Source organism: Gadus macrocephalus, chromosome 10 (assembly GCF_031168955.1).
Source record: "Gadus macrocephalus chromosome 10, ASM3116895v1".
Classification (NCBI taxonomy): domain Eukaryota; kingdom Metazoa; phylum Chordata; class Actinopteri; order Gadiformes; family Gadidae; genus Gadus; species Gadus macrocephalus.
Window position 1 is genome coordinate 6,365,863 of NC_082391.1, and position 24,244 is coordinate 6,390,106.

The following is a 24,244-nucleotide window of genomic DNA, read 5'->3' on the forward strand; positions in this document are numbered from 1 at the left end:
ACATGGCCAAAACAGGCTTTTGAATTGCACCAGGGTGTACATCTGTGTTGTGTTTTAATTTGTGTGCATCTGTGTGTAAGAATGGCCTTTTGTGTCTGTTTCTTTGTGTGTATTTGGACCTATGTTTGCATGTGTGTTTGTGTCTGCACGTGCATGCCTGTGCGTGTGTGTGTGAAGCAGAGTTTGATGTGGAGCATCAGTGAGGGGGGACAGATGGGTCATTAATTAGCAAGCTGCAGACCCAGATGATTAAAACATCAGACCCCAGCAGGCTCCCAGGAGACACTCGTGTAACAAACTCCTATGTCCAGCGTGTGTGTGTGTGTGTGTGTGTGTGTGTGTGTGTGTGTGTGTGTGTGTGTGTGTGTGTGTGTGTGTATGTCTGTGTCTGTGTCTGTGTGTGTGTGTGTATGTGCGTGCGTGCATTTAACAAAGTGTTTGCAGGTGCAAAGCCTTTGTGCATATGCAAAGATCGTGCTGCTGTTTATGGGTACACCTGCGCTGTCACAGAGGTGACTATGTTTATAACATAAGGACCTGCTGAGCTTTGGAACCATATGTGTGTGTGTGTGTGTGAATATATATTCATTAAGTCTGAGGGTCTGTGCAAGTACAAGATACAGTAGTTCATGCTCGGTGTGTGTGTGTGTGTGTGTTCATGTGCCTTTGTGTGCACATGTGTTGGCTGCACGTGTTCGGCTGTTAGGGGGTTTGGAGGGTTGAGCCTGCAGCATTATTAAGCTGAGAGAGAGAGAGAGAGAGCGAGAGAGAGAGCGAGAGAGAGAGAGAGAGAGAGAGAGAGAGAGAGAGAGAGAGAGGGGGGGGGGAGGGACAGACAGACAGAGAGACAGACAGATAGAGAGAGAGAGAGAGAGAGAGAGAGAGAGAGAGAGAGAGAGAGAGAGAAGGCCAGAGACAGAGAGAGCGAGAGGATATGGAGTCACTGTCTCCAACAAGCTCATTAAAAACATGCTGCAGACATCAAAGGCATTCACTCAGACGGCAAAATTGGAACGAGAGAGAGAGAGAGATTGATTTAAAGTTGAAGAAGACAGTAAAGATAGAGAGAAGAAAAAAGTATATTGTAAGATAGAGAGGGATATGCACAGAAAGAGAAGGAAAGGCGTAGAGAAGTTTAGAGAGAATGATAGAGAGAAAGAAAGCCATACATATAGAAACAGACACACAGACAGATTGCAAGGGATGGAGGCAGATACAGTGAGATATGGTCAGCTATATTCAGGGAAAACAGGGACAGTAGATGGAGAAGAGAGGGGAAGGAAGGATGGAAGGATGGAGAATGCACTGCCTTGACAGAGATGAAACAGCAAAACTGAAGAATAAATACCAAAAAAATTTGGAAGAGGGAAAGAGAGAGGAGCCGGGAAACACACGGTGGTCAGCTCAGAGCACGGACCTCCCTCTCCCTCTCTTTCTCCCCCCGTCCATTTATTTCCTTCTCCCTTAAATTCCTCAGTTTCCTGTCTTCTATCTCTGCTCAGTTGCTGCCTCTCCTTGTCCCTTTCCCGCCCTCCCTCCATCCTTATTCCACCAGGGGACAGGGGAGCGTGGCCTCCTGTCTGCTGACGGCCGGTCGGCTGGGGTTAGACCAGCGGTACCGGAGGTAGACACCAGCCCCTTTGCTCTTCATGCTCCAATCTGAGCCTCTGCATCCTGCTCCTCTCAAGCTGATTAGGCTGCACCGGTGGGTCAGACAGAGAGACAGGCCCAGAGAGAGGGAGAGAGAAAGAGAGAGCGAGAGAGGAGAGGGGAGAGTGAGAAGGGAGAGAGAGATAGAGAGAGAGAAGAGAGAGTGGGAGCAGGAGAGAGAGACAGCGAAAAAGAGAGAGAGAGAGAGAGAGAGAGAGAGAGAGAGAGAGAGAGAGAGAGAGAGAGGGTTTAGCTTTCGTCCCCTATGCGAGGCCTATGCTCAAGTGGGTGACTTGGTGGAGCTGGAGGAGGCTGAAGAAAATACCCGCTACGTCCTCCAGTGTATTGGTGTTCACCCAGGAGTCTGCTAAGAGGTTTAGTTGCTGTTATTTTCCCTCACTGTCTGTCACTAACCGTCTCCATTATGACAAGACAATAAAAGGGAAACAAAGAAATAAAGTGTATGATCATTCCTTGCCAAATTCATAAGAAATATGAAATGTATTAGAATTATTCTGCGTAAAGATTTTTAGCAAACTTTGTGTTTTACAACTTTGTGCTGTAGTCAGCAGATGGGATCAATTGGTGGATTTTATACAGATTAAATCCTGCAGCAGGTACAAGCTTGAAGTCGACCCATCATTGAGGTGAACCTTGCTATGTTATTGTGAAATGGGTCAAAGGGAAATTGTTATCAACAATCAGGTTAAAAAGGAGAGCAGTGAATGCTTCTTGAAGTTCTACGTATGACACAGAGGGATGATTGTAAAACTAGAAAGGCATTTTAGTTGTCGAGTTATATAATGTTTTGGGTTTTGTGCCACATTGCATCGTTGCCTAATAAGCTTGACAACATTGTGTTGCTAATTCTCTCACGCTTTAGAGCAACATCACAGAAAATATTCAAGGAAAATAACCGCCCAAAAAAGTCTCACACGCAAGATTTAGTTCTGAGGCCAAATATCTCACTTCAAAGTCTTCGTTTTGCCCTCTTAATTACCCCGGGATCGCGTCTGAAGCTCGTGGTGAACAAAGAGAGCCCGGGAGAGAGAGACGGTAAGAGAAACAGACAAATATTACAAATAAAATGAACGATTTTAAACTCAAGGATTTGGGCCGAGAACAGACTCAGCTTACAGCCGATTTTAACAAGAGGCCTCACAGCGCCAGGATGTGTCAGTAACTTGAGCCAGCTGAGGAATGGGCTTGTTTTGTTGGAGGGTGACATTCCATAGGACAGAGTCTTCCTGTGACGGTCTGCTAGGGTGAGGCCAAACTGACGGGGAACGACGGGATCTCCTCGCTCGCTGGGAGGGGGCCAGCGACAGCTGCTGAAGTGACTGAACAATCCTGTGCTTCAACCACTTTTATTACACCGATAGCGCAACAAGAGGATAGAAGATGAATATATTTTATGTGTATATACCGGTTTGAGACGAATGCAACCCAAACAAGTGGAATATGTGCAGCGTCCTTTGAAGTTTGGACTCGGGACAAACCCGCGTGACCTTTGAGCAGACGGGCGTTAACGTTCAAAGGCACTCACGGCGGCACGTTGGTGGGGATCTTTACGCCCCCATGGGAGGTACTGATCTGAGTTCAGGGAATATCCACAGGGTAAGGGTACCATAGGACCCAGGGGACGGGCCGCCCTCCCTCACCCTCCCTGCATCTTAATGATGTGCCAAAGCCTTCTTAAATAGCCCAAATGTCCACCACTTAATTCCCAATTTTCTCCCCACACATGGATGGATTAGGGGAGAGGAAATGTTCCCGGGGGGTTTGTCGAGGGGGATAATGATGAGTGGTGGGGGGGAGCGGGGGCAGAAGAGGACAGCGTGGACCAGTCTGTCAGACAGAGGACACGCCTGGGCGTTTTAGCGGCTCACTTCAAAGAGACAGTCCTAATAAACACTTTACCTTACAGTCCTCAACCCCAGAGGACACATCCCCAAACATAGCTCCTGAAACATGTTGTCCCAGCCCGTTCCCGAACCGACAACGAGCGTGGCGTGTTAGACACACCAGGGTAGATGGGGAGTCGCGGTTAACGGACTGCATGAAGATAAGCTCCCAGACTTAAAGGATATTTCCATCTTGTGAATCCACAACCTCCCACTGAGTTTGGAGACGGCATGTTAGTTCTTTGAATAAATATTGTGAGATGAATATGATGCACTTGACCGGATTGCCAATATTAAACAACAACCGCTCACTCTAGACGCCACTGAGTGACTTACGCAATACTTTCTGTATAGCGAAACGAGAATCTGTGGGGATACATAGTGACATCTTAATATAAAAGAGAACACAAACGCAGGGCACACTGCCAAGTCCTCCATCGTCTGTTTGACGGCCATGCCGGTGCATGCTTCAGAATGAAAGGTGCCTGTATTTTGATGTTAAACAGACAATCTTTATTATAATGTTAAAACTAATTACTAAAGTCTGCAAAAGCGAGGTCAGGTCCAGAGTCTGGATCTGACAATATGATTGGTCGAGAGTTGTTTTGACTATTTAAACACAGGAGGACTAAGTAGACCTCAGAGGTCTTCAGTGCATCTTCATTTTCAAGAATTGTTTCAGCGGAACACACATTCCAGATCCAGGTACATATTTAATGGTATCACTGCTGGGGAGAAAATATGTTTCTGATGATCTTCTGACCAGCGCTCCACCTCTCCACCGGGGATCAGGGTCCGCCGTGGGTCTCTGGACGTGAGGCTCAGCTCTGGGGGGCTTCTGGGGGGCAGCAATAAGGTCAGAGGGATCTATTGACTCCTGTCTCTTTGGAGCTAACCCACTTGCACCTGATTATTTGGACGGCCACCTTTTAGCATGGGTTCTCAATTAATATATTATTTTCTCAACTTATTTTCTGAAACAAATGTTTAGTGTGCCCAAAACATAGTAGGGGAAATGCAGTACCGACAAAGCCACAGAAAGTCGTGTGGGTGGCTTTACAGGTGGGTTAATCAGTGAAATCACCTGTAGTTTGTCCCAATTGTATGCTTAATGTGTGCAACAGTATTTCATTTGTAAGAGTAGCTGCCTGAGGTACTACAAATAAAAAAACAAAGTATGCTATTTGGAACCGAGCCAATATCTCTGATATTTTCTGTGCCACGCTCTAGTGCACACTGAGGGATAGAGAGTAATTTCCTTTCCATACAGCACAACAGACTTGTTTCTGCGTTTGCAGGGAGTTGCTGGATTAGAATGTGAGCTAAACATGTGTCTAGCATCAGTAGAAACAGCTGGCCTATAAATCATCAAACCATAGCGTGGTCAGGTGTCATAATTCTCAATCTTGTATTTTAGCTAGGGGTGCACCGATTCCACTTTTACTCAGACCAAGTAAAAGTACAAGAACTTACATTTTGGTACTTGCTGATATTGAGTACCGATATGATTACTTAATAACACTGTTTCAGCGAGAATTCGAACACTATCAGATTAAAAAAAATAAGGTGTTTTGGGCTTAAAAAAAAGAAAGAAAGAAAGTCTTGGGTTCACAGGCGTTACCTCACGTTGCAGGGGGCTGGTATCGGTAGCAGGGCATTTGTAATTTGAGCTATCATCTTGTTTCCGACAATTGGGATAATAAGTCCAATTAAATGGAAACAAAGAAAACAAAAGAGAAGCAGAGAAAGCGGAAAGCGGCTAAAATGGTATCATGGAAAACAGGAAAGAGGAAGAGTAAAGTGGGGAAGACACCAAGGTTGAATGCAGGGACATTTTCTCTTCAATTCTTATACTGGCCAATAACTGCTAATCCAATTAGTGTACATTGAGTTAGAATAAATTAAACCAGGAAGTACTTTCAACTTGTAGGTTTTTGGGAGTGCTTTTACATGGAAGTTATTAATTGGTAACTGAAGATTGGGCACAGGAATTGGATAGAAACCATGAAAATAACAAAATTGCTACTGCACAAGGAGTAGAAAGAGTTCCCTCATCCATTTTATTGGGGTAAATTTACAGGTTTTAGCTGAAGTGATGGATCCATGCGGCCAAGGCGACCTTGCAAAGCCAAACGCATCAACGGCAGTAACAGCTGCAGCTGAATCCCATAGACAGATGCTTTCTCAATGACCACGGTCGGAGGAACGGAACCCTTTGCTTGGTCAGCTGGTACGTGCAAAGGCAGACACTGTTGGAAGCTGTGGTTTGAACTGTACGCTTATTTTGTGCCTATGACCAATTCGAACACAAACACATCTTAGTGCTTGAATGAGTACTTCCTAGGGTCGTAATAATGGGTGTACCTTCTCATGTTAGGATAAACAGGGAACAGGTCTTGTTAATCCTGTGCCTGCGTCCATGAAGGCAGAACACAGTGCATGTGCACAGACCAGCGGGGTAGCATAACAGTGGAAAGAATGCTGCACACAAACACAAACACACACAAACACACATGCATAAAGAGGGCATCTGGCTGTTCTGATATAACCGTGGAGGAATGCCGTTCTTAACATTCTCTTCCCGTTCGTTTTCCTCTCTCAGTGTCAATCCGCCTCAAATGAGAGAGAGAGAGAGAGAGAGAGAGAGAGAGAGAGAGAGAGAGAGAGAGAGAGAGAGAGAGAGAGAGAGAGAGAGAGAGAGACAGAGAGTGAGACAGAGAGAGAGAGAGAGAGAGAGAGAGGGAGGCTTACAGGAATATGAACAGGTTTAATACGGTAGACACAAACTAACCTTATGTCTAACTATTATCTTTATTGATAACAGCTACCGCAATCATAATGATTCATCATGACCTCCCCCCTCCTCCTCTGGGTGTGGTGGGGGGGGGAGGGTCGTCTTTTTACAGTACTCTTGTGATGGTAAGAGACAAAAGAACACAGAAGATACAACCGTGTTGTGGTTTAGCTTGCCACCAAACACCCCAAATATTCTTTCCAGATTCATGATGCAATATGAGGCAAAGGGTTGACACCGGCCGCCCCTCTATGTAGGGCGGCAGCTGGGTCAGGGACGATGGATAAAGTGTTTCCCTGGAAGAGTTCCCTTTATCACTCGGAGCCTTCAACATGATCTCCTGATACATGGACTCTTGGAACTCTGGCAATGAACTCTGTTTCTGATATTTTCTTCCAGACACACGGTTTCTCATTTGTTTATTTGGTAACCTGAGGATGCAGTTAGTGTAATAAAAACTATTACCTAAACTTTACCCTATCATTAAGCGATATACCATTTTATCAATGCTGCTAATTCAGTTAATTTCCAATGCCAGATGCTTGTCTGGAAATATAAAAATATATTTTCTGGCAACATTGAATTAGTATTATGGGACTAATACTAATTATGGGTGAATAGTTGATACTAGACACACACAAATAAGGCATGATATCACAATGTCAGCTTGATTAAAAGAAGCCAGATTCATCTTCCGGCAATCCTTCCCAAATGAGCAGTGTCACCCCCTACCCCCCTGTCGTGGCCATAACCTACGTTGATTAAAGAAAATCCCATTTGCTCCTTAAAAAAACGTCTGCACACTGAATCACATCGCAGTTCCATTTCAACACCTTAATAATACTGCTTTAATCTGTCTCCCTTTCATCCTTTTTCTTTTGCATGAAAATCTCGCTTGCAATTACATTCTTGTACACTCAGCAGATAATAAGGACATCACAATCCTCAGGCTGTTAAGTGTGGCATGGGTGATGTAAGGATCCGGCTTATTAGGAACAATTGTGACCAGAGACTTGGTCTACAACCTTAATATGGAAAATCAAGACTTATTGTCTGGTTCAATACGTTTTAATACTTCTCTGTATTTAATGAGGTGGCTTTGACATTTATGTGTCTTCTGTTTAAAGCGGATGCAGACTTAAAAAGATCACAGGTCTCCTTAACTTAAAGGTTATCAACACAAGGAGGGCTTTCAGGTTGTCACGCTCCGTGTATGAAAAGAGAAAAGGGATGGACAAGAGAAAAGGGAAGGATAAAGAAGAAAATTAAAATGAAATGGCTAAATATAAAAGCATTTGTAGCAAAGCAAATAACGAAATAACGTGGGATGAGGCTGTCTGGTGACTACCTGGGCAAGAGCTGTGCTGACAGCCCACGCCACACCTGTGTGTTCTCCCTGCAGATTGCTGGGGGGGAGGGTTGACGCACAGGCAACCTCCCATACTGAGGACAGACATGCTAACCACCGCCGCGAGCACGAGCTCCTCCAATCCTCTCCCTGTATCCCAGCCTCCCCTCCCACTCCGCCGCAAGCATCAATTCCCCCAATCCTCTCCCTGTCGCCCCTGCTGTCCACTCGTTCTCCTCCTCTGTCTCTTCGACTTTTGTGTTGGTACTCCTGCAGGTTGTGTTCCAGCCCTCACTCCTCATCGGACCTGAGACCTTCAGCACCTTGTCTGAAGCGTTGCTCCACATCTGCTGAGGCCTTGGTGAAACCTCATAAACAATAAAACGCACACTGGAAACACTTGTGCTCCAATGTCCGACACAGTCAATAAAACGTACGCTACGGGGGTTATGCATCTCGCTCCCTTGCTTTTGATTCATTGAGCTATCCGGTTGCACACATTTTTGGCCTCTTTTTTTGCCAACTTGGCTGCATTGAACAAAACTGTAGAGTGATTCTAATTAGGAGGCTGTGACTGTTCTCAACCAGACTCGTGTGTTGCTTTGGATGAAAGTGTGGGCTCAGTAAGTGTGGGCTAATTTAATTCAGTACTATCCCATTATCTGTCTCTCAGGCTCGGCCATTAGGGTATTTTCTCAAGTAATTACTGTCAATTTGAGACTGGCCATTCCTGATTCCATGTGTGATAGATCACAGTGTTGAGTGTTCTGTTGTGGCGACTTGACAGTCTGAAAAGATTGTTTGGTCTCAGAGACCACAGGAAGATGTGGATAGAGCGATGTGAGCCTCATCAATCTAAATGATAGATTTGTTTACTCAGGAGACATCGGTTGTTTTGCTGGCTGTGTTAGAAAGGGCCGCATTTTAAGGACCCTGGCCCCGAAGTCCACATGGACACATTTTGGACTTGTAAATTCAAAGCTACCATAAGAAATCTTTAGAAACATGACAATTGTGTTTTCAGCTGGTGACCCCAATGCAAAAATGATTGGCAATCTCCTCTCCTAAAATGAAAAGTTATGGTTTTGGAAAGTCTGGGTCACGATGCACAAATCCAGATAATCAATAAGCTGCGGCTTGGTAGATATGGATCTGTACCGGCAGACGCTGCTGATTGAAAGGTTATGAAACTAAACAACAGAGTAAAACTTTATATCTTTAAAAAGATGCCTAAAAGAAAAGAGAAAAAATAGGTACAGGCAAAGTATGTTTTTCTTATCATATGCAGTGTTATCATCGTGGTTAGCCACGTTAAATCAACCTTGATTAATTACATTAAGCATAGATGGGGAATAATTTGTTCTTGTAATGTACAACAAACACTGCCATCTGCCATGCCCATCCAGCGTGGCATTTTGCCTGCCTAACAATTTCAGATGTGAGAAAAGGTTACTTCATTTAGAGCTTTAATATTGTGCTCTGATTGAAAGTATTTGAGTAAATAAAGCATGAAGTAGAAACAATTCCAAGGACCTTTGATGGTGAAATCTGAAGACCGCTGAGAGACGAAAACAAAGCCCTCTCCCAGAGGGCTCCCCCCCCACACACACAGACCCCATTCAACCCCTCAGAGTACCAGTCTTTCACCTTCACAGGCTGTGGTAAGAACACATACACACACGCACACACACACACACACACACACACACACACACACACACACACACACACACACACACACACACACACACACACACACACACACACACACACACACACACACATACATAAGGGAGTTCTAGTTGCCATGACAGTAGTATGAGTCTCAGACAGTGCGATACAGTAGCATTTACAGTACTTTACGATTCAATACATTCGCTGACAAATGCTTTTGCGAATGTGCTCCCAGTGGTGCGATTCAGAACAGGGCCTTGTCTCAATTTGTATTGAGTTCTCTTGAGTTGGATCTCAACAGAAACAAGACTCTAAATGATGGGTGGTATGTGTACAGTAAGATAAGGTTGAGGAAATCCATACTCTGAGGGGAGTCTCATCTACTCCCTGTTGTTCTGCTAGTAGCTCGGCTCACTTCACATCAGTGAATCATGGAGAGCCTAAAAGCGATTGCAGCTTGGGATTGTGCGCTGCCTGTCAGCACCAGTCTCTGGTCAGCACATTTAAAACCCTGACACACTCCAGAACATTGAGGCCAGCTAAACACACACACTGCAAACAGAACCAGATCACAGCGACAGCTGCACTGTAGCATTCTGGAAGCAACATCCAAACGCTGGTGCCAGAAAACAGATTGCTGAATCACACCACCCCCAGTACCCCGTTCCCCGGTCGGCGAGGAAACGCATTCCTGCGTTTGGGCGGACGCCAGTCCCGGCGTGCAGGGGGGGGGGGGGGGGGCTTTTATGCGGACAACATGTTTATTGTTGATCTGTTCCACCGTGTGGACGTGTGTGGGCCTCACAGCTGTCTGCCTTCAGTCAATCAAATGGCCGACAGTATCCACTGCTCCTGATGCTCCCGTTTGATTGTGTTTGATTCAGGCATCTCTCCATGGTGACAGTTGCCAGGGCGGTTGGAGAGGCAGCAGACGAGCAGGAGGGGACGTCTGTCCTGTGATTGCTCGGGACAGATGTACTGCCTCTCCTGCTGCTAGGGGATCCGGTATGTGGACGGGCGGCTAATGGGGATGTATCCAATTGCGTCGTCTCGTCAGCGAGATGGATTCTTCAGGGGGGCTGGCGGCTGTGGTTCCAGCTCCTAAACGAGGAAGACAGACCGACACCCGTTCGGAGGAACGGGTGTGTGCGTGCCTATGTGCCTATGTGCCTGTGTGCGTGACTCCGTCTGTGTTTCTGTCTCAACCTTTGAGCCACGTCTGAATTAATGACATCGTTGACAGTGTCCTTAAAGAGGTCAGACCTCCGGTCGCACTCGCCAGAGAAGGTCAGAGGCGCTATGAGGACGTACCAGGAGGAGATAAACAGGACGTTTGGTTTTATAAGTCCATAAAAACAAATTGGACGACGTGCATCACTGCCCGCCCCGGACCTTGATGTTTAACAGAGACTCCATAATCGCCGTCACCTGAAGAACAACACGATCATGGCGATGATGGGGGACAGTAAATCCACTGTCAATAGCCCTCCATCGCTCTCCAGGGTAGGACGATTCCCCGCCGAAGACGAGGAGGCTTCAGAGCTTGGGGGTTATGCCTCAACTCCTCGGGGCTGGTGTTCTTTGACCAGCCCGGTCGCAGCGATGAGGACCTAAAGCCTGGTTACAGACCCAGGCTGCAGCCATGCCTGATTATTAATGGAACAATTCAGCAGCCATAAATAAGGGCTTCAATCGTTTTAGGCCGAACCTTCATCATGGACTCCACTAGACAGCCACATAATTGTTATTGTATTTCAGGTTGTGGCTTCATGTCCCCTGTATGCTTTTGTGTGTGTGTGCGTGTGCGTGTGCGTGTGCGTGTGCGTGTGTGTGTGTGTGTGTGTGTGTGTGTGTGTGTGTGTGTGTGTGTGTGTGTGTATCTATGTGTGTGCATGCATGCGTGAGTGTGGATCTATGCATGTTTGTGTGTATGTGTGTGTGCAGCAGTATGTGTGCTTCACAGACACTGAATCACAGGAAAGGAATGGAATGAGAAACAATATTGCACACGGCAGCTGCAGTGGAATATCTGGTGGGAGTTCGGAAAGACTGGAATTGTTTCTCATTGGCCAAAATATAAAAATGAAAAAAAACACCACAGGGGCATTTTGTATTCAAGCCTTTCTTAGTCTCTTAAAATAGCCGGAAACAAGAGTGTCATATTATATCTTCAGTTGATTTGGCAAAGCCTTATCTAACGTAAATGCTTATTGTTTCTTTATTGTCATTTCTACTGCGATGGCGACACATCCACACAGCAGATTTATAAATGCCTCCTTTAGTCATGCTAGGAAACAACATCCATCATCCATAAAGTAGACATGTTCAAGCATGTGCAACTCATATCTAGAGCGCACCATACCAGGGTCATGGAGATTGAATCTGACTCGTAGATGATGGATAAGGATGTTTTGCAGCAAATCGGTTTTGAGACATAGTTGCCCTACCCCTTTTAAAGACAACCACAACAACTGCAAAATAAGCTTTCTCTCTTTGCAAACCAGACAACAGCCAACCCGATATGGAAATCTCCAACCCCACCAAAGCTCGCTGTCCCAATTTGTTTCAACCACTTGGTATTATGCAGAGCAGATACATAAGGGCTCTGAAACGTGTCAGTTACACATTCCACTGATGCAGTGGAAAATAACAAACATCTGAGCTCTGCGTTTGAAGCCAAAGACATAAGTATGATACTAAGCTGGCATTTGCAGTGTGTGTGTATGAGAGAGAGAGCGAGGGAGAGAGAGAGAGGGCAAGAGGGTGAGAGAGAGAGCAAGAGGGGAGAGTGAGAGAGTGAGAGGGGGAAGAGGGGGGTGAGTAGGTTAGAGATGAATCAGGGATTTTCGGCAGGTCCCGTGGGCCCTCTCAAGACGTGATGTTTCTCTCAGACGGTGTCATAAGTTCAGCGCCACCATCTTCTCATGGGAGCCTGTCCCAGCCTGGAAGAGCTCCAGCACCGCCAGACAATACATGCTCACACACACACACACACACACACACACACACACACACACACACACACACACACACACACACACACACACACACACACACACACACACACACACACACACACACACACACACAATTGGATTCAGGGGAAGTGTTGAACTTGGAATGACCGGCCTTGGTGCAAAAATGTGTTATCGTGCCAATAAACCCAAAATAAATAGTCCTAAGATTGCAGCCCATATTGATTAAGGATACTCCATTAAGGACAATCACACAAGCCCTAAAGATTCCCTTGTATTAGGGTTGTACCCTACATACCCTAGCCTTGTATTTAATCTGCCAAATTAATCTGATTCTTGAATCTCAGAAGTGCTATTCTCCCCAGTAAATGCAGTCTGGTCAGGTGCATAGATATTTTTCGATCATATGATCTTCATGACTCGATTGAAATACCTGTTCTAATTACATATAGAATAATAAACATTGATGTATGGACGGGCCTGTGCAACACTGAAGGAATGAACTCTGCTGCGCACACACAGCGAGGCTAAGTTGTCATACTCCAAAGAAACGACGACACTTCGATCAATTGAAATGAGCGGGGGCACGTTATCTGTAGATTACCTGAATCGTCCCCGATGCACCGGGAGCATGCTATACTACTGGCTAACTGTCAGGTCAGCGCTGATCGGAGGAAGTTGTGGCTTTTGGATCGATTCTGGTTCAGGGTCCGACTGGGTTACAGAAGAGCTTCAATGTAAAGCGTGTTGCACAAACCAGATGAGAGAGAGAAAGACTGCACACGTTTGATATTAACTTTCAGAATTTTGTTCTGTGTTGAATAGAATAGGTCGCAGTAGACGGCTCGGCGATGTGTTACGAGCTGCAGTACTGATACGTTCACACTCTGAGGTGCAGTACTGATACGTTCACACTCCGAGGTGCAGTACTGATACGTCCACACTCCGAGGTTCAGTACTGACACGTTCACACTCTGATGTGCAGTACTGACACGTTCACACTCTGATGTGCAGTACTGATGTTCACACTCTGAGGTGCAGTACTGATACGTTCACACTCTGAGGTGCAGTACTGACACGTTCACACTCTGATGTGCAGTACTGACACGTTCACACTCTGAGGTGCAGTACTGATACGTTCACACTCTGAGGTGCAGTACTGATACGTTCACACTCTGAGGTGCAGTACTGATACGTTCACACTCTGAGGTGCAGTACTGATACGTCCACACTCCGAGGTGCAGTACTGACACGTTCACACTCTGATGTGCAGTACTGATACGTTCACACTCTGAGGTGCAGTACTGATACGTTCACACTCTGAGGTTCAGTACTGATACGTACACACTCAAAGCCCATCAAGCGTTAAACGCCAAAGTTGATGGAGCATCGCAGAGAAGATGAAAAAAACTGCCTCGCATTTCTAGGTGATATGCCTCCATACTTTTTACCTTCCTTTTTAATAATTTGCTGCAACAGCAACGGCTTCTCGGACATGCTGTCAATTAGTTTGGAGCCCAGTAAAAGTTTAGCTGATTAGGGGCAGAGGTCTCCATTAGACTGGGTGTGTAACGCTGTGAAAACGCAGGGGAAATTTGTGAAAATTTGAATCCTTTCTTATAAGCCTCACAGTCCATTGAACTGTTATTAAAACACATCGCTTGAGTCAAATATATATTTATATTATAATCAGCACTTATATTCTAACACTATACAGCCTATCACTCAAGAATAAACTATGTGTATCCCGTCCCCCAAAATAATGTACGAAGAAGCACCTTTTATGAAAGTAACACCATTGATTTTCGTTTTGGTCGGACAAGAGCATATTTGTTCATGTCTTAATTTTCCTGACCTAGCGAACGGCTGTCCACCCCAACGACTCGCTCACAAAATGAATGAGACGAGTAAAACAGAGCCGCGCACATTGTTATCCCTTCTATTGACAAGATTAATATTTATTTTGTCCCTCAGGATTTAAACTCTCACTAAAGAGAGCCGACTGCGATAACGTTGCAGGATTTCACTTTTCATCCTCATTTTCAGTATTTAGGTATTAAAACAATGCATTAAATATTTCAAATGGCTCTTGCGATACACACAATGTTTGTTCAAACCATGTTTGGCTTTCTGAGATCGCAATGTGCTCTATATAGTGGGCCTCACTCAGAGTCAGACCACATCGATTTCAAGCAGTGGCCAAAACTGCTCATTAAATTTTTATCAAACAGAACAAAACCACCCAGTGAATATTTGGCTCTGGAAGCTTTCATGGTTGTAAAAAGAAAATTAGAGACATTTGGTCAGTTGTGTTTCTACCATATCTAGTGTTAGCATCGGGCGTACTACGACGGAGTATTAGGGCCACACATGAAGAAAAAAATTATTTTTGCCTTGACAAGATTAAAGTCGACAAGTCGACTGTAAAGTCAACATGTCGACATTAAACTCAAAATGTCGAGAATAAAGTTGAAATGTCATCTTGACTTTAATTTTGACATGTCGAGATTAAACTCGAAATGTCGAGAATAAAGTTGAAATATTATGATGACTTTAATCTTGATTTGTCGACTTTAAAGTCGACATTAAACTCGAAATGTCGAGAATACAGTTGAAATTAGTTGGGAGAGATAGCAACCACTCTACAGGGCCTGCACTGAATCCAATGGCTTGTGTAGATAATTTGGTAAAATTGTATTTCAGAATCGGGTTTAACAATAAAGAGATCCTCGCTAATAACCACAGTGTGGTGATTAGTGTAAGGACGCTGAAAAGGTTGTGCGGACAACTATGTCTGTTCAGGAGGAGGACCTGAACAGACGTGTTAGGCTACTAGTAGTCTGGCTGAACGGAAGTGGACAGCGTCTATTGCCTAGCGTCGGATTTGGCCGCGACTCCTCCCCTTCCGGTTGCTCCCCCTCAAACTCGGAAACTAGGCAGTATGGCGAGTTTTGAAGAGGACTTTGACGGCGCTGTAAAGTTGACATGTTTGGCTCTTTCCGTCTAAAATTGCAAAGAACTGCAAAAGATTTGCTTGCAGCATTTGCTGAGGAAGAAAGATGTTCTATTTTGCATGGAAACCGCTGCTGCTTCCCGGGCTTAGCCCCGCCCTAGACGATTGTGATTGGTTTAAAGAAATAAAAACAGGCCCGCCCAGTTTCCCCACGGATAGACGGCTCGAGGTAGCGTGGCTCCAGACCATTCTACTTGCTGTAGTTTGGTCTGGCTTTGCGAGACTAGGCTACTAGTCGACGTGTCGACTTTAATCTCGTCACGGCAAAAATATTTTTTATCTTCATGTGTGGCCCTAATACTCCGTCGTAGGATTACTGTCATCATTTCCACAAGTAATTTTTTTTAATCAATTGATGCTTCCAAATAATTATGTCCTGAGGGAAACATGAAAGCGTCACCTCTAACAAAGACCTTTAAAACTGAGAAAGAGAAAATGATTACAAGAGAACCAATGTTTCACAAGGAGTTGCACTTCATGTTATATCTAATGAGAGATCAACAAATACGAAAAACATTATTTAAAAAAGATCCCGAGCTGTGCATGTTAACTTAACTCATAGTCTTTTTTTGCATGCAATTGATTTTCATGATTGTTTGCAACACAAGGATGGACAATCCACCGTAGGACAAGAACTGGCGTCTGAAAACAAATAAACTGGAACCATGGTGTTAAAGCAGAGACAGAGAACTGATGCCCGGTCAGCTGCCAGCAGCTAACATCACTAGGCCCGTGGTGATTTGCCCGCCGGCTCCCATGGCTTCCGGCTTTAGATCCCCGTCAGTGTTTGTTGAATATCCAATGCATTTAAAATGCACCTCAGTGGTCGTGTGGGGATGATGTTGCTGTTGGGTTCAGCTGATGGAGGTACGGCGCCTGTCGCATCAACAATCACCAACACTGAGCCAAAATATACTTACTAATAATCCTGCCCCGCTCAGTTTTGCACAGGAAAGTGCACCTCAAACATACCTGGCTAATAAAGTGAGGTGCTTAGTGAAGGGTGAGTCAAATACAGGATTTGGATGCGCATGGAAGAGAGTGAAAAAATATTCAGAGAGATACATTTCCTCTGGGGATTAATACACAAATCCTCTTAGGAGAAGAAATAAGTTGAATTACATTGCCTTGATATTTAAACGTGCAAAAGGAGGACAACTTCCATTTCTATATGATCACTTTTTATCTCCCCAGCGGGGAGAATCACAGAAGGGGGTTGCTGAAAGTGCATCTCCTGAGGGGTGAGTGGAGTAGTGGTATGCAAATCATTGCCGAATTTATGATAAAGATAGCAGTACTCATGATAAAATACGATCATCATAATAATAAACCTAATAATAAATACAATTTTACGAAAAGATCTGTTCAGTCTAGAGCCTACAGGTCTGGGAGGGGTGATAACGGCAAGCAGGGTATTTATATACGACTCACACAAATGAAGCCTCAGTCATCAAATGTGTGTTCAAACACATAAGAAGTCACTGGACTGTGTTGTTCACCAAAAGGCACATTCATCTACTGTGTCACACGCATCAGAGTCTCTTTTAAGCTCTGCAACTAAACCAGCTCCCTGGCGCACCCAGCATACCCAGTTGAAAGGATTTTTTTCTAAAGTGCCAGAAGTGTAGTTTACCCTGAAATCAACCAAAACAGGAGATCAAACCCGGGCAGCGGGCCTCGCTCCCAGCGCCTCCCCAAGAGAGCGGCAGCGGGAGAGGATGAAAGTCACTTGTCCAGGTCACAGTTTATACTTGCTGTGTGCTCCGACAGTCCCTGGAAGCGGCACTGAGTCCCGCCTGCCCACTTCTCTCCCTCCACTCTGGGTGTTTGGTCTCACAGCTGACCTGGCCTCTAAAAGCCCTGCCTCCTGGTATGACTTATGCATGCAGACGCTTCTGCTAGCGCTCCAGCGAGGAGTAATAATATAGTTGTTTTTCTCAGCTTATTTTTTCCGTCCCCACGGTCCACTCGATTTTACTATCTGCTGGAGTGATGCATTTTCAGACTTCAAATGAAACATGCATGTGTGTGTGTGTGTGGACAACGACAGGCTTCAATGCACATCGAAGGCACAAGAACAAGAACACGATGGGCACACACACACACACACACACACACACACACACACACACACACACACACACACACACACACACACACACACACACACACACACACACACACACACACACACACTGCACACACACACACTGCACACACACTGCACACACACACACACACACACACACACACACACACACACACACACGCTAAAAGCCTTCTTACCAGGTCCTCGCTTGGTCCATCAGCATGGCCTGGAGTGGTTTTAAAACAACAGACAGTGGCCACAGAGAGCACACACACCAACACCAACCACACATGTCCAAAATCACTGCTTCCCTCAGACCAGATAGATTTCACTAAGCCAAACATATGCACACACACACACACACACACACACACACACACACACACACGTGTGTGTGTGTGTGTGTGTGTGTGTGTGTGTGTGTGTGTGTGTGTGTGTGTGTGTGTGTGTGTGTGTGTGTGTGTGTGTGTGTGTGGCTTATAGGGCATTGTGCATGAGCGGCCGTTGCGTGCGAGCCAGAGACAGCTGTGCAGGTGGTGCATGCAAGGTGACACACTTGCAACCCCATCAGGGTAATAATGGATGGGGGGCGCCTGGCCTGACCAGAGAGGCTCTGAGACGAGGAGAGAGTAGAGTGTTAGAGTACAGGGAGAGTGATGAAGACAAAGCAAGACATTGTGTGAGAGAGAGGGCGAGAGAGGTAAATACAGAGAGAGACGGATACAGAGAGAGGGAGGAAGAGGGCAAGAGGGAAAGAGAAAGAGAGAGACAGAGTGGGAGCGAGATAGAAATAGAAAGAGAGAATCAGTATGTGTGTCTGTGCATGAGAGGGAGAGAGGGAGCATCATGCCTAGCTAGGTACTCGACGTTGCATCACCGAAGCTTCCCCTTAATAAGGTCAAATTGATAGCCAAGAGTAGATATTTAATTTTGCCCAGCGTGGTCCAAGCATTGGCAAATTAATAAGCTGGCTTCAAATGTAGCCTGTCCAAAATCTTTTTTAATTCATTTTGGCCTATTCACTTGGTCACTGGCACACAGCGTCATCCATTAACATTTCACAATTAGCAACTATGCTGACACTTTTATCCACAGCAACTTACAAGTTATACGGAGGAAACATCCCAAGCATAGTCGGATCCGCAGTAAAAAGAAGTGAGAGAGGTAACAGCTGAAGAGGACGTTCAGACATACAGAGTGTCAGCAGGCAGATGTTAGTGTATTGTGAAATTACAAAAAAAGATTCCCATAATTCTTTCTGGACACACACACGTATACACACACACACTTAAACGCATGCTCACACACACAATCACAGTCACATACACACACACATGTACACACACAGGCACACTCACACTCACACACGCATGCTCACACTCACACGCGCACGCACATACACACACACCGACGCACACAAATTGTGCTGCAGGACTGTTGCTTGAGGCACACCCCAAGGAGAGTCTTTGAGGTTCGTCTGCCTCTTGTTTCCACGGCGCTCCGGGCTTCTTAAACATCAGCGGCTGGGCGTGCCGTCACCGCCACCTCTCCCAGAACAAGCCACCACACGGCCGGGGCGAGCATCACACGGCAAACACACATACTGAGCTACACCTCGGGCCCTGATGAGTTCAACTGGGGCCACAACCACCAGAACAAGACTCAACCTCCTCATTACAAACAAAACAGACAGGGATCAATGGAGGACTAACGGCGTAGTAACCAAACGATTGAAGCAGTTCACTGCGACGTCTGTCTGTAAGACCAATAAAAGACCACCCAGAGGTTTCTGTATGCCTCACTTCTCACTTCTACTCGGATTCACACCTTCTCCTTGCTGCCCGGGGCCCTGATCTGTTTGGACTGTGATGTGTGAAACATCATTTTGGCGTCGCTGAAGCTGATGAAAAATCGACACAACCATCACAGGGGTCAGCGGCGGCTCGGAGGACGATCCAGCCTCTCCACCACTCTACCCCTCACCCCTCTACCCCTCCACCCCCCTACCCCTCCACCCCTCCACCCCCCTACCCCTCCACCCCTCTACCCCTCCACCCCCCTACCCCTCCACCCCTCTACCCCTCTACCCCTCACCCCTCTACCCCTCCACCCCTCTACCCCTCCACCCCTCTACCCCTCCACCCCTCCACCCCTCTACCCCTCCACCCCCCTACCCCTCCACCCCTCTACCCCTCCACCCCTCTACCCCTCCACCCCCCTACCCCTCCACCCCCCTACCCCTCCACCCCTCTACCCCTCCACCCCTCCACCCCTCTACCCCTCACCCCTCTACCCCTCACCCCCCCACCCCCCCACCCGTCTCCCCCTCTCCCCCTCCACCCCTCTACCTATCCGGTACACTGCTCTGAATCCGCTTCATCAGTCTATAGCAATGTACAACACACTCATTCTGTGGACCTGGCCACTGCTGGTGAGATGAGCTGGACTCCCGGCTCACTGAGGGACACCACTACCCTCGTCTCTGCCTGTGGAGCGTCCAAATAAAATGACCCAAAGTCAGCTGCAAGGCATGCTGGGACTGAAGCAGGTTGAGGGTGGGTTGTGTGTGTGTTTGTATGTGTGTGTGTAGTGTACGATTTTGTGTGTACATGTGTGTGTGTGTGTGTGTGTGTGTGTGTGTGTGTGTGTGTGTGTGTGTGTGTGTGTGTGTGTGTGTGTGTGTGTGTGTGTAAGAGAATGTGTGTATGAGTGTGTGTAAGAGTGTGTGTGAGTGTAAGAGTGTGTGTGTGAGTGTGTGTAAGCAAGTTGGCAGATCATGCCAGCAGAGCTGACTTGGATTTTCAAATGAAAGCCACTGGGAAGCCACATGAGTCTCTATGAACATATTACATATCCGATACGGAAAATTGGAGCCTCAGTTTTCAGGCACTGCCTCCATTTTGTTCTCCCCCCTCCCCAAACCCCTACCCCCTCCTGTGCTTTATGTGCCATCAAATTGTAATAACATGAAACCCTAATGGTGAAACCACAACTTTACTTTGTAACCAAAAGCAAAGACAAAACAACAAAACAAAGACTCTAAGCGACGTCCTGGGACGTCTGTTGGACCAGCCGAGCCCAGGGGTGCACGCTACCCTCCTCTCAGGAGAAGCTATTGGGATGCAAACCCACCAGCACCCGCTCAGGCGACTTGCTTGCTCCTGTCGGCCGTTGTGTGAAGTCGAGGCCGGGCCGTGCTCACAGCCACAAAGCATGGGGACAGGAAGTGAGTCATCTCTTTGGTTGTTGTGTGTTTTTTGTCGTTTCGTGCCTTAAACGAAAGGTATCGCACAAAAGAGACTCTGAAACTGTTATTTTTGGATTGAGGCTTTCCTTAGTATAAAACTCACCCTGAACCTTTGGTTCGGAGAGAAGAGGCATCAACAGCCAAACAAACCTACACTAAGACTATTCTACCTAAGTCTGTACCTTACTGTATGACATCCTGTAATAAACCATCTATTCGACCCTCTGATCCAACCTGTCAAGCTGTCTTGATTTTCCCTTCAAGAATTACTACTACAACGAAAATACACAACACAGTGTCTATACGAACAGCTAAGAAACACGCTGATATCGAACACAGCGTATACTAAACTTTGGTGATGAGGCAGCACTGAGAAGGTATCTAGGTTATATTTAATGGGTTAACTTAATCTTCTGAGTAAAACCTCAATACTCAACCAGGGCTGCGGACGTCGTCCATTCCTTTAGACTTATTCTAACAAATAGTTTAAATGCATTTAGAAAGGATGACCACATCGCCACACGAAGCATTCAGCTCGGCTTTTGTTAGTTAACAGTGGGGGGCCCAGAACTCAGAAGCACACACACAACTGTACCCACACGGTATGTTGTCATCACACGCTTTAGTGAATAATGACAGCTTTTAGTCCAGCAAATGTTAGCTAGCTCCTCTTAGGTTCTCTACTGTGTGTGGAATAGTGCTCTCGCTCTCTCTCTCTCTCTCTCTCTCTCTCTCTCTCTCTCTCTCTCTCTCTCTCTCTCTCTCTCTCTCTCTCTCTCTGTTGTTTTTTGGCCTGAATCAGCAGTGCATTTCTTTTGAGCGGGTTTGAAGCTCTGGGAATGCCACCTCATCTACTATTATAATGACGGGCTCTCTCTATTGGTCACCCTCTCCCTGACTCTCTCTCTCCCTCTCTGCCCCCCCCCGCTCTCCTTTCTAACCCTCTCTCTCTGCCTGCTACCCACACACTGTAAGCACTGTGATCTCTCTCTCTCTCTCTCCCTCCCTCTCCCTCTCTTGGCTGTGCGTTGCTGTCAGAGAACTGAACAAAGACTGGCAGGCTTGCGCTGTGTGGGAGCCACTGCTTTCCGAAAGCTCAGTCAACAAAAGTGAAGTGAATAACATTTGCACAGAGTTGATCGTGGATGGATGGATTAAAGAAGAGCTTTATCATGTCTGACAAATAGCAAACAGGGAAAATAACATTTTGCCAGCGACAACAAACTAAACACAAAAAGAAAGGGTAATGTTGCAGACATGATTCCATGAGGCTTCGAAGGAAGCGCTCCTCCTCCACGTTCCTACCCTACCTCCGGGGCGACCCCTGCCCGCTGTTGGCCTCACCTCAGGCTTTAAAAACGCAGACAGATCAACATAGGTCTGCTTAACATAGGTAAACCAGAAAGAAAACCAAAACAAAGAAGGGACGGCGGCTGACCTTGAGCTTGTCGAAGCGCTCGGTGATGGAGGTGACCTGGTGGTCCCGGTGCCGGCCCACCAGCTTGCAGAGGGCGCAGATGAGCTGGTCGTCCACCAGGCAGTACATGTTCACCTTCTCCTTCTCGTGCTCCAGGCAGGTGAGGCCGCGCAGGTGCGTGTCGGGCACGGGCTCCACCAGGCGGTGGCTGGTGAAGGGCTTCTTGTTGGGGTGCGTGGCGCGCAGGCAGCGGTCGCAGTACGACACCTCGCACGTCACGCACGTCTTCACCGCCTCGCGCGGCGGGTCCTGCTCGCAGAACTGGCAGCTGACGCGCGGCGCCGCCGGCTCCATGGCGGTGGCGGTGTGGTGCAGCTGCTGGCCGCTGGGGGGCGGCAGCTGGGGCGGCGGCGGCTGGGCGGGGCTGTGGTGGTGGTTGTTGGCGTTGAGGGTGTGGTTGATGGCGTGGCCGTGGGAGTGGGAGTGGCCGGAGGACGCCGGGCTGCCGCGGGAGCTGCTGCTGCCGCCGCCGCTGCTCCCCCCTCCGCCCCCGCCGCCCCCGCCCCCCCCTCCTCCGCCTCCGACGGAGCTGATGGTGCCGCTAATGATGCCGCTGAACGGCCGCTGCGGCTGCTGCAGACGGCGACTCTCGCTGGGGGAGCTGGGCCCGCTGAGCGAGGCCTTCTGGAAGCGGTCGATAATGTTCTGCAGCGTCACATTGCGCTTGAGGCCCTCCAGCCCGCGGTGGTTCAGGGTGATGACGTAGCGACAGGTGGGGCACTGGAAGGCCGAGATGGACTCCAGGGGCTTGCTGGTGGAGCAGTGGGACACCAGGATGCGGTGGGCGCAGTTGAAGCACAGGCTGTGGGCGCAGGGCAGCAGCAGGGGGTCCTCAAACAACTCTAGGCAGATCGGGCAGGTCAGCTCAGACTCCAGTGTTTCCATCTTCAGTCGGACCGACCCAGGGGCGACATCCAATCCCGCAGAGGCCGGACACTCACCTGCATACGGGGGAGGTGAAAGTGGGGAGGGAGGCACAGGAGAGGAAATAGCAATCAGACCATTAGCCGCTAATTGAAGAGCACCAGGATTAAATAGGACAGGAAGCATTCGGCTGGTTTCTGTTTACTCGCCGGACTCCTCATTCATTAACTTTAATCGGTCACGAGACGCAGGCTTCAGGTAACGAACACTGGCCCCGTCACAAACCCAGAGAGGATGACACTAATCACCTACACACACACACACACGCACACACACACACGCACACGCACACGCACACGCACACACAAACACAGACACAGACACAAATATAAATTATCCTTGCAGCCTCAGGGGTTTCCCAGCCTGTATGATGCGTGGCTTGAGCCCTGTATCTCAACACAATCCATGCTCATACAGCAAGCATTCATGACAATGGGAGGTAAATGATGGATGAAGACAACTGAGATGAAGAGAGACAAGCCTTCATCGAGAACAGAACACTGATTGTAACCTCAAAGACTTCTCATGAATATGCACAGTGCTGATTGGTTATGAAATATACAGTACTATTGCCCTCCTCATTGACGGTCTGATGACAGTCGGGACATTAGAGATCCAGGTTAAGGTTTGTGTCTGAGGGTTTAGACTGAGTTCATCTCCCTTGGTTCCTCGTCGGTGTTACCACTGCCTGCCGTCGCCCTCCGCCTCCAACTCATCATCTCTACCCTCGGTACACACACTGTTTCTTTTAACCACTTCATAAATTCTAAGAAGCCTTTTTGATCCATTTACATAAGTGCGGATATCTTGAATTGATAGAAACTTCATCAAAGGGGTGTCCTGATGCTAATGCTAATTGATACGTTACTCTGGGGCTGAGCTCTGCCAGCTCAGTTCTTACAGGGATCAATGGGGTTCATCGAACTGCTCCGCCTTCTCCAGGGGTTTATATATATATATATATATATATATATATATATATATATATATATATATATATTTATTTATCGAGCTGCCACCCCTGCCCTCTGGCCTGGCCTTAAAACCAATGGCTCGGGAAATGACCAATAACCCAGAGGCGGTTTGTGACGGCCAGCTGAGGCCTGGTCATTTCTGTTTTCATCCCTGAGAAGAAACATATCTTGCCGT

General features: G+C 47.1%; 1 protein-coding gene across 5 annotated transcripts in view; it reads right to left on the minus strand.

Annotated features, from left to right (window-relative positions):
• The window catches only part of mid2 (midline 2), a 152,044-nt gene that overhangs the window by 49,250 nt on the left and 78,550 nt on the right, over positions 1–24,244 (minus strand). For all 5 annotated transcript variants that reach the window (XM_060062294.1, XM_060062296.1, XM_060062291.1 and 2 more), the window contains one exon: positions 22,133–23,112. In XM_060062294.1, the coding sequence (XP_059918277.1) occupies positions 22,133–23,056 (924 nt within the window). In that variant the 5' untranslated portion in view covers positions 23,057–23,112. The remainder of the gene's footprint in view (positions 1–22,132; positions 23,113–24,244) is intronic.